Below are 11,872 nucleotides of genomic sequence, written 5' to 3' on the forward strand. Positions count from 1 at the left end.
TAATAAAATGTCATTCACTGCATTGATCCTACTTGATGTTAGTATTTTAAATTGTATAACCATCTGATGACATAAATTATAATTAAAATATTGTACTTGTATTTTACTTGTAAATATTTGGTTGATTTAAAGCAATTAGCTATGCAACAAGCTGTTAATAAAAGGTCAATAACTGCATTGATCCTACTAGATGGCAGTATTTTTAATTGTATAACTATCAGATAATGTAATCTATTAATAAAATACTGTACTTGTAGTTTACTTGTAAATATATTGTTTAAAGTGTTCAGCTACACAAGAACATGTTATTACAAAGTCAATAACTGCACTGATCCTACTAAATGGCAGTATTTTTAGTTGTATAACTATCTGATGACATAATTTATTAAAATAATGTACTTGTAGTTTACTTGTATCATTTTACTTGTAAATATTGAAACGTGATTTATAGTGTTTAACTACACAACAAGCTGTTAAATAGTAAATCACTGCATCAATCCAACAAGTTGGCAGTATTTTTATTTACATAACCATCTGATGACATAAATTATAATTAAAATACTGTACTTGTAGTTTACTTGATTGATTGATTGATTTAAAGTGTTTAGCTACACAACAAGATGTTAATAAAAAAGTCTGTCACTGCATTGATCCTACTAGATGGCAGTATTTTTAATTGTATAACAATCAGATAATGTCATCTATTAATAAAATACTGTACTTGTTGTTTACTTGTAAATATTTGATTGATTTATAGTGTTTAATTAGACAACCAACTGTTAATAAAGAGTCAATAACTGCACTGATCCTACTAGATGGCAGTATTTTTAATTATATAACCATCTGATGACATAAATTATAATTAAAATATCGTACTTGTATTTTACTTGTACATATTTGACTGATTTAAAGTTTTTAGCTACACAACATGTTAATATAAAGTCAATAACTGTATTGATCCTGTTAGATGGGAGTATTTTTAATTGTATAACTTTCTGATGACATAATTTATTATTAAAATACTGTACCTGTAGTTTACTTGTATTATTTTACTTGTAAATATTTGATTGATGTATAGTGTTTAGCTAAACAACAAGCTTTTAAAAAGAAATCACTGCATTAATCCTACTAGATGGCAGTATTTATAGGTGTATAACTATCTGATGACATAAATTATAATTAAAATACCGTACTTGTATTTTACTTGTATCATTCTACTTGTAAATATTTGATTGATTTAAAGTGTTTAGCTGCACAACAAGATGTTAATAAAAAGTCGATCACTGCATTGAACCTACTAGATGTTAGTATGTTTAATTGTATAATCATATTATGACGTAATCTATTATTAAAATACTGTACTTGTAGTTTACTTGTATTATTTTACTTGATTGATTTAAAGTGTTTAAAGTGCTACTAGATGGCAGTATTTTAAATAGTATAACTAACTGATGGCATAGTTTATTATTAGAATACTACACTTGTAGATTACTTGTATTTTACTTGTAAATATCTGATTGATTTAAAGTGTTTAGCTATTTTTATTTGTAATATTTTTTATGCATTTATTAATTCATGAATTATTAATATTCATATGTACATCATGCCTGTTGGAAAATAGGAAATGACTAATTAAAGCAAATCAGAACTTGGCAATTTTATTTTAGATGATGCAATTTAGTGCAAAGAGGAATTAATATTATAAATAACATAAAAAAGTAGAAAAAAAAGAAGAAAACTAAATAAAGTGCAGGGACTCAAATCAATTAATCTTTTTGTAATTTATTTATTTTAGATATCTTTTTATTTGCTTGATTTTGTAATTTCTCATCTCCCAATATCTGATGAACAACTGCTGCTTTGATCACTATAAACGTTACACAATTCTGAAAATTACAACATTAATTACACCAGCAAATTAGTTCTCAGCTTTGAACAAAAAGGCCTAATCTATAATTATCTTAATTTATATAGAAACTAGACGCAATTAGACCAGTATAACCGGAGTGCAGCGGTGATGAATAAACAGGGTTTAGCGCTGAAATGCTGTGTGTAAAACTGACTCAACGGTTTCATGAATTCCCCCTCTGTGCTCTGCCAGGTTCGCTGGATCTCCTTCCAGACACACTGTCCACGGTGTAAGTCAAGGGAATCTGGCTGCAGTTACGCATCTCTTCACAGCATTATAAATGTATGTGTTAGGAGGCCCTTAATGGCTGCTAATCCAATTCCTGCCGCTGAAATCAAATCTTGCTGGCGCCAGCGGCCCTCTCCTTTACTCACAAATAATGACTTTGCGTTTGGTGTCTTTATGAAAATGATGGACCACCAAAACTGCAGCTTTATCATCTGCTGCTTCTACAAGACTCCCCTACCCTGTTTTCCATTTTGCGTCTTTCCTCCTCATTCTCTCTTTATCTCTTGCCGTTTTGAGGGGGCGGTGGGAGGAGTGGATGAGATTAAGGAGCAGCAGAGAAGGCAATTATTAATTGTTGATCCCTTGAAAGATGAGAAGGTTCTGAACAGAAGAAGAGCCTTCGCAGAGAGGCCCATTTACCGCTCGTTCGTAATGCTTTCCTGAGGTCAGGCATCGATTTCCTTAAACCACATGCTGTGCTGATAAGATTAGGCCTTTCGATTCCTGAACTACTTGAGTCATGCAGATGAAGTCACTTTGGGTTGGATTTTAAGGTTGGACGTCTTTTCATTTGGTCACGGCCTCTCTGATAGCAGGTCACTGCCAGGCCTAGATGGAATATGTGGACTTTTGATGCATTTTGTCAGTGTTTAGGTTGGAAAAACGCATTTAAACACTGTAAACGAGAAGCCTTTTGCCATGAAGTAAAGCATAGGAGAACTGTTTCAATGGATTCTCGTTATTTTTTTATTTTCAGCACAAATTAATTTTATTTATTTGCATTTGGTATAGAGTAATTCATATAAAATATGTTAAGCTGTATTGATTTAGTTAATCTATTAAAACATTTAATTTATTTACATTTATTGATATGCATTTGGTGTAAAACAGAATGTCACATATTAATTTTATTTATTTAACTTTTTACATATTAATATTAATATTTTTAATTTTTAAATAATTATTCATTTATATGCAATATGTTAAGCTGTATTTATTTCGTTTATCTATTAAAACCTTTATTTATTTATTTATATGGATTTGCTGTAAAATAGAATGTCACATTATATTAATTTTATTTATTTACCTTTTAAAATATATTCATATTTATCAATTACATTTTCAATAATTATTCATTTATATACATTTGCATATGTATTTTTAAGTGACATTGCAATCAAGGTATATATTTTAACAGTTTATCAAACCTAGGCCCCTATGAAATTCATCTTATTTTAGGCCAAATTCTGTTTCCTTTTTTTTTCTTTGTTAGAATTTTTCTGGATTCTTTTTTTTTCAATGAGTTAATTTTCCTAGACTTTGTTTTAATGGTTAAATTAAATTTTATTAATCAAAAAACATGTCTAATTAATCAAAATCATAAAACATACACAAATTAACAGCAATTTATTAAAAGTTTAACAAAAATTACATTTTTAAGGTCCTATATTTTTTTTTTCACATTTAGTTTCAAAAGCATCTCTAATTAATTTATTTTATTTAAAGATATATTATTGTATTCAATTATCTGCTAAATTAATTCTGGTAAATATTCCTTTAAAAAAATATATTAGTGGCCGTGGTACTATCATTAAATTCAGTAATACATTTCTGTTACAATTTCTTCAAGTTAAACCAAACTTTTATTTTAACAGGTTTCAGGGAAGACCTTTAAGTTTTTTATATGTATATGATATAACCAGTGTTGCCAAGTCCATGTTTTTCCAACAGAATTGGGCTACTTTAACACTGCTGCGTTGGCTGTTTTTCATTAACTTGACATTTAGCCCCAGGAATGCCAATTTTACTAGGGAAACCCCGCCAAAAAAACGTTATTTTACCCCTGGAACTAGATTTGGGCTAGTCTTGAGTCGCAATTGGGCAGGTTTTGTTGTGAAAACCTGGCAACCCTGGCTATGATGATAGTTTTTCTCCAAAGAAACTGCAAATTGCTGATGAAGTTAGGGTGACTATATTTTTCTTGTTCAAAAAACAGGATGTAGTTTTGGTATCAAAATATGTCATTTCCATACCAAAACTACATATTTTACAGTCACCGTTATGCAGATTGATCATAATCACAGCTAAAAAGCTTCTCACAACAGTGGCCATCCTTCACAAAACTAATATCTACCACAGTTTTATCACAGGTAGAATGAAAAATGTTTCAATACAAGCATTTCAGTCAAATTTCAAACTTTTAACTCACGGGAAAAAACAGTTTAAAATCAAGCCAATTCCGTTGAAAAAAATGTGGATTTGGCAACCCTACATCCAACACGAGCTGCATCCAAAGCGATTTAAATACTCCGCATATTGATAGAGACTCCATGATGTGCAAAAATTATATTCAATATTAGAATGTTGTGGAAGCGGGAATAAGAAAACAGTCCTGTGCAAGGCTTTAATACAAAAACGCACATAAATGAATGGCGACTGTAGAAAGCAAAAGCTAAATCCTGGACATTTTGGACGATTTAGGAATCCATGCATTTTTTAGGTCCGAAAAGAGGACATGTCCAGGAAAAAGAGGACGTATGGTCACCCTAATGATGCTGAGCAGTTCTAGAAATTATGTTTATGTATTCATAGCCATATGCTGAGGTGGCAGAGGCATTCATTCACACAGAGGATTCATATTTAAATAGTAATTTTGCAGCTTCTATTCACAGACAATAGTCCATATCATGTTTTGATGTAAGTGTACTGACCTATTTTTTAATTATGCAACCAGAATTTGGCAAAGTCAGTGACATTTCGCCTTATACAGTACATTTTCTGTTTTTATTATTAGATTATGTCCGCATTTTCCGCATCATGGACATCATAGGACCCCAGTTTTAAATGTATATTGGTAGCTGTAAACTGCAAGAGTGCTAGCTAGTTTTTCAACTTGATAAAACATCAAAATCTAACATTTATATGATATTGTACATTATATACATATGATAACAGTGATTTGTTATTCTGATGGCATGAGAAAGAATAAACATGGAACAGTCAGAGCCAGGTAGAAGACTGAAAGTAGAGAGTAATACATCAAATCATGTGCTGGAGGAATTTGTGGTTGGGAGTGTAACTTCCACCCAGCGGTTTACCGTGGGCTTCATTTCACATTGCCAGGTGTTTCAGCAGATCATATCCATGCGTGTGGCAGAGAGCAGGAGAAGAAAGAAAGTTATGAGGAAATCAAGAAGACGTACAGAAGAGAATGTGTTTCAACTTACACCTGTGTTCTCTTTTCTTTGCTTTTCCTTCTTGACACTCATTCACTCAGGGGAAAACTCTGTCCTTTGTTGCCAAGGAGTGGTAATCAATTTTCCGTGCAGATATCGGAACATTAGAGCGCGCACAAGCACACTGTTTCTGATTAACTCTAACTTGTTTATTTGTTTGATGCTGAAAATCATGTAAAACTGAGTGTCTTTTGGCAGATGCTTGTTTTATCTACAAAAGGAAGGCAATCAGTGTTGGAAAGATTTCTTTTTTTAATTCCACCAAAAAAAAGAAAGAAAGAAAAATAAACCAATGTTTATAGATAAAAACCATTCTGGCATATGGTTGCTTTCAGCTTTCCCAATCAGAGATGCTAAAAACACATCATTTTTTCCTCTCGCGTCTCTCCGCTGTAATTCAAACTGCAGGGTTGTAGCGAAAGGCAGCGCCGCCTTGACCTCGATCTGTGAACCTTGCTAATTAGACTTGGCAATTAATTGTAAATATTAGATCAAAACTGCAAACACGGCCTAATGCCTGACATCAATTCAGATTGGGACACATTAAATAGCAGACATCTTGATATGATTTTCCACTTCAGGCATTGTTTTGACCTGCACTGACATAAGGCTTTCAGCTAGTTTTGGTTGCCCTCTAGCTGTCAGTTATGAAATGTTATAAATTTCCATTAGAATTCACAAATGAGTGATGATTTGAGCGTCCAGTGGGATGTGGAAATGAAAGCTGTTACTTGTAGGAACCTTTACTCGACCCGGCTTCACGAAACAGATTTCTGAAATGAAATCAGGAACATTTCTAGGCTTGAAGGTCAAATTCGCAATGTTATCATCCATGACTTTTTATACAGCTGAGGTCAAAAGTTTACAGTAAGTTACACCTTACAGAATCTGCAAAATGTTTAGTATTTTAGCAAAATAAGAGAGATCATACAAAATGCATGTTCTTTTTTATTTGATAGTACTAAATAAAAATAATCTGAATTAAGATATTTCACATCAAATTTATAAAAAATGACCCTGTTCAAAAGTTTGCTTACACTTGATTCTTAATACTATGTTGTTACCTGAATGATCCACAGCTGTGTTTTTCTTTTACTTTTTTGTTTAGTGTTAGTCCTTTGCTTGTCCTGAATGCTGTTCCTCAGAAAAAATCCTTCAGGTCACGCAAATTCTTTGGTTTTTCAGCATTTTCTGTGCATTTGAACCCTTTCCAACAATGACTGTATGATTTTGAGATTCATCTTTTCACACTGAGGACAACTGAGGGACTCATATGCGACTATTACAGAAGGTTCAAACGCTCACTGATGCTTCAGAAGGAAACACGATACGTCACGAGCTGGGGGGTAAAAACTTTTTGAATTTAAAGATCAGGGAAAATTTACCTTATTTTGTCTTCTGGGGAACATATAAGTATCTTCTGGAACTTCTGAAGCGCAGTGCTAAATAAAAAAAATATGATTTTTAGGCAAAATAAGAACGTTTCAAAAGTTTACACCCCTGGCTCTTAATGGATCGCTTTTACTTCTGGAGCATCAATGAGTGTTTTCTCGTGACATCGTTTTCCTTCAAATTAATGCTTGCTGAATGAAAGTGATAGTTGGCACACAATATGGCCATCAAAATGAGACACTCATGCACATCTGGTAACTTGTATTGCCTTCGACAAACATTGTCTAGTAGAAAAACCTCTCCTTTAATGTCCTTTTGACTGATGTCTTTGGACCGATTTGATCAGCAATAGCCTGAAGTTTAGTTCTCTCCTAGTTAATCACACTGCTCTCCACTACTATAAACAGAACTTAATGAGACAGGATATTGTTCTAATGGTTGGGAGGAAAGCGCACATGTGCTCTGGCCTGCAACACAGGTCTTTTTAATGTAGACCTCTGCTCTTTACTGCACCCCTAAATTGATCACATCGCAGACTATGTTTATAAAGCACACAGTTTCGAATCAAAACGGCCTCTTAAAACGGAAAACGAAAAGAAATTGCCTGCGGTCATTATGGACTTCCATATTGTGCCTGAGTAAATCCGTTATAGCTCACTTGGAGCAATTGGAGGCGACATTTATCGAAGAGGTTCAACGGCTTCTCTGTTGCTGTTGTTTTTATGTGAGGCGCATGGAGATTCGGTTCAATGAAAACGGAGTAAAATGGACCCCGAGGGCTTTTCGAGGCGTTTCTGAGGGCGTAACGAGCCGTCCTGTTAAAGACAACATTTTTGCGTTGTGCCAAATTGCAAGAACGCAAGAAATCAGTCCCGAAATAGAACGATTGTATTAATTGCAGGAAATTGCTGGTGGAAGATTAAGCGAAATTGTTACATTTTTTTTTTCTCGTGCCACCAGAAGAGAGCAAAAAGAGAGCATTTTCTCAGGGTTGTTTCCACTTAAGAAAATCATTTTCTCAGAATTCACATCGTGGGGCTGGGAATGGCAATGGGGCAGCTGTGAGTGAGCCAAGAGCTGGGACTGCGTTTGAGAGAGAGGCCCACTTGAGATAAAGTCACCACACATTATGCTGCCTTGCCTCATTTTGTGGTGCTAAATGGCCTGAACAAGTGCAATAATAAGACTGTGAGCCAGGCCTTGAAATACAGCTATAGAAAGATTATTTTCTGCAGCCTGTACGTGAACCGTAGCACAGCTAGCGGAGAATGTGTGCCAGATCGGGATCCAGATACCACCCAGCATCCAAGTCTGACTCGTTTTTCCCCTGCTGACAAATTTTCTGTGCCTCTCAGTCACACTTTCTCCTTCGAACGTTCACACACTCGCACACACACTCCATCATACGCACCTCGTTATCTTATTTGCCACTGTTGGATTTAGCAAGCCACCCTTCGTTGTGTGCGATATGCCACACAGCCTTTCCCAGAATGCTTTGCTTGCGACACCTGGCTTGCATTAATTCTGGTCTGAGAAGCCTGGCTGAGAAGTGAACGAGTGTTATGCACTTTGCTCCACTGTTTTTTGAGCTGGAGTGTGAGGAGGGGAAAAGGGGTGAGGAAAGGTTCATTTGGTTTGGGGTTCTTTAAATCATTAAAAATATCATTCACAGGCAGCTGAAGGTTTTAACCCTTTGAAGGGTTAGTTCACCCAAAAATTAGCCCATTATTTACTCACCTTCCAGGCATCCTAGGTGTATATGACTTCCTTCTTTCAGATGAATGCAATCTGAGTTATATTAAAAATTGTTCTGGCTCTCCCAGGTTTTATAATGGCAGTGGGCGGGTGTTTCTCTTCATCAGTCCAAAATAAGTCCAATAAAGTGCATCAATCCATAATAAAAAAGTCTCTCACAAGGTTTTCTGTAGCAAATTGATGCATTTTTTGTTGTGGTAAGTAATACAATAATGCTTGATAATAATAAGATTTAAGATAATAAAAAAATATTTTTTAATAACTTGATGACAAAGCCTAAACTTATTTATTGTAAAATGTGAGGGTCAAAGATGAAAAAGGGTTTAAGCATAAAAACAATAAGGCCCGGTTTCACAGACAAGGCTTAAGCCTAGTCCTAGACTAAAATGTAAGTCTGAGCTGTTTGAACTGAAAGAAACTTGCACTGACTGATCTTAAAATATATCGGTGTCTTTGTTTTGTCTCAAGATGCACACCAGTAATGTTTTTTTCTAAGCATGTTTATAAAAATTACTTAAATATCCTAATTGAACTATCTGCTAATCCTGGCTTAGTCTAAGCCCTGTCTGTGAAACCGGGCCTAAGTGTAATACTGCTTTAATTTGTTGTTTTTCCAAATAATTGTTAAAAAGTTTTCTGTTTTTGTTTTTCTGAGCAAAAAATAAATATCATATATGTTTTCCTAATTTACAGAAGACACCCACTCAAATGTCAATGAGTGTAAAAGTCTTGTCAGGCATATTTACAACAAAAATGAATTTATGACATGTTAAAAGACGAATTACTTTCACCCTAAATACTAATTAGTTGTAATTCTACATTTAAAAAAAAAAACTCATTTAAAATACAAAATGTAATATGCTCCCTTATTCTTTTATATATTTGAATAGGTTCAAGTCAGAATATGCATGTTGTTTGAATTTTTACAGAAATATTTTTACACTGAATGACAATGTAACATTATTTTAAACAATTTTTGACATTTTATTCTCCACAAAAAAACTTATTTGAAACCTTAAAAGTAGACACTTTACCTACATTTAAGATGCTTACTATAGGCATAAAATCACTTTTGTAAATTTCTTTTGACATGGATATCTTAACATCTTTGACCCATGAATATCTAAATACTCATATCTGTTACTGATATATTCTGATGGCTTCGAGGGCTGACTTTTTTTGTGAATTTTGTGATATAAACTCACAGTTGCGAGTTATAAAATTAGAATTGTGAGATATAAAGTCACAATTCAGGCTTTTTCTCAGAATTGAGAACTCAGAATTTTGAGAAATCCAGTCAGAACTGTGATATTCTAACTTTTTTTTTTGCAACTCTGATTTCTATTAAACTCTGAATCTATTAAATATGGCTCTTCCAAGCTTTATAATGGCAGTGAATGGCTGTTTAGATTCAGTAGTCCAATAGAAGTCCAATAAAGTGCATCCATTTATCATAAAAAGTACTCCACACGGCTCCAGAGGGTTAATAAAGGTCTCCTAAAGTGAACTGATGCGTTTTTGTAAGAAAAATATCCTTATTTAATACCTAAAGCATAAGCCCTAGTCTCGAAAGAACCAAGTTTTGTTTACAGCAAAGAAAAACTAGTCTTCTGTTGGCTACCAATCAGTCAAAACAAACAGTTTCATAGATTAATTAGCTTTTTCTGTCTGTTTTGTTATAGGAGGTTCGGGGAAGGGCCACCGGACCAAGGACCAGAAGAAGAAGTCCAACAAGCAGAGGCTGCGCTTCCGGGCTCAGAACCAACACAGCGACCACCTCGCCTCTCTTCGAGCCAGCCAGTAAAAAAAAAAAAAAAAAGAGAGAGAGAGAGAAAAAAAAAAGAGACTTTTCGATGGAACAAAGACCACAAAGCTGCTAACCCATGCTCCACACACACCTACCCTTGATGAAAACACACCCGCGCATCCAAACGGGATTATTCACACTCATGCGGTGTCTCTGTGCCTCCTGCTGCTTCCCTCACCGGTGACACGTCCCCCCGACCCGTGACCCCACTGTGATATCATGGAACACTATAGCAGCTGTTCATATAGCTCATATCTCGTCCCGTTTGAGGAGGAAGAAGAGAGAGACTGAGCTGGAAGCACAGAAAGCTTGGGCCTGGAGGAGTAGAACGAGCACAGAGCGGCGAAAGGAGCGGATTAGAAACGTGATTGACTGATAACGACGCCCTGAAAAACAAGAGAGAGACTTATCTGTATTTATGTACAATTTACACCATCCCCCTCCCTATGAAATCAAGGCAGAGTGTGTCATGTATTGCCTTTCTTGTCTGATAGGTACTTTGTTTTTCATAGCAATGTTGCGAACCATGCATAGTTGCGAATTATTATTCTCAGCACAAGATGTTTACGTCCAGACCGCTTTATGCTTTAACTGTATATTGTGGGTAAGAATCTTAGTTGTTCAACTAGCATGGAACCACAAACTCATGTGTACATAGTTGGTGAGTTTATCTAATAACGGTAACATTGATGATAAATATAAAAAGAATTACTGTATTTTCAGTATTGACACCTTCAGCGTTTAAATGTGTAAAGGGTTATAATACCAGCTACAGTTAAATGAATTTAAAAAGAACAAAAAGCTAAATAAAAAGCATAGCCTCCACATAGCTATTACATTTATATGGTATATAATTGATTTATTTATTGATCTTTTTTATTATTATTATTATTATTATTATTATTTTTATGTTTGGTGAAAATTATGTCTCTGTACCTGATAATCCTCAGTGCTGAAGTATTCTTTCAACCACTTATAACAATACAAAATATCTCCAACAGTGGAAACAGTGTCTGATTTGCCCATAAATGTCCCATTGTGTAAACCTGGTTTAGCATCTTGTACTTTATGTTGATCACACATCCCGCAGCAGCTGAAGTATATCGTCAACTGATTGATAATGTGTATATTGTGTGCTATTAAAACGCAGTTCATGGTGCACTTCATGGTGCTGTTGTATATTTTCAGAACTTCGCCAACCTCCCGTCTATAGTCCCAAAGCTCTATGATGTAACACTTGTCATTTCACAGCACACCAGCAGATATGCCCAATTGGCAGCAGAGAATAGGGCTCTTATTGGAATGTGACATCATTTCGGAGCGGCTGTAAGTCTTTCTGACAGGTGCAAATGGCATCAATCTGTTTGTCGCTACAGGCACTGAAAGCACTTCACAAAACCTCTCAGAAAGAAAATGAATAAACATTTTCTTCAGGTAGGTTCTGCCAAAACGGTTTAATTTGAGTCACGGACAATTAACCTAGTGCTGCGTTCTGTATAAGCATTGCCTCTGGAGAAAAAAAAGCAGGCCTAATCTTCCGGTCTC

The 11,872-nt window shown here is 34.7% G+C and overlaps 1 protein-coding gene across 1 annotated transcript in view; it reads left to right on the forward strand.

Annotated features, from left to right (window-relative positions):
- Nucleotides 1-11,488, forward strand: part of rspo2 (R-spondin 2) — a 76,605-nt gene extending 65,117 nt beyond the window's left edge. Inside the window, exon 5 of the mRNA XM_073847375.1 lies at nt 10,203-11,488. Coding sequence (XP_073703476.1) covers nt 10,203-10,324 — 122 coding nt within the window. The 3' untranslated portion in view covers nt 10,325-11,488. The remainder of the gene's footprint in view (nt 1-10,202) is intronic.
- The last annotated feature ends 384 nt before the right edge of the window (nt 11,489-11,872 follow it).

The sequence above is a fragment of the Garra rufa genome, chromosome 9 (assembly GCF_049309525.1).
Source record: "Garra rufa chromosome 9, GarRuf1.0, whole genome shotgun sequence".
Classification (NCBI taxonomy): domain Eukaryota; kingdom Metazoa; phylum Chordata; class Actinopteri; order Cypriniformes; family Cyprinidae; genus Garra; species Garra rufa.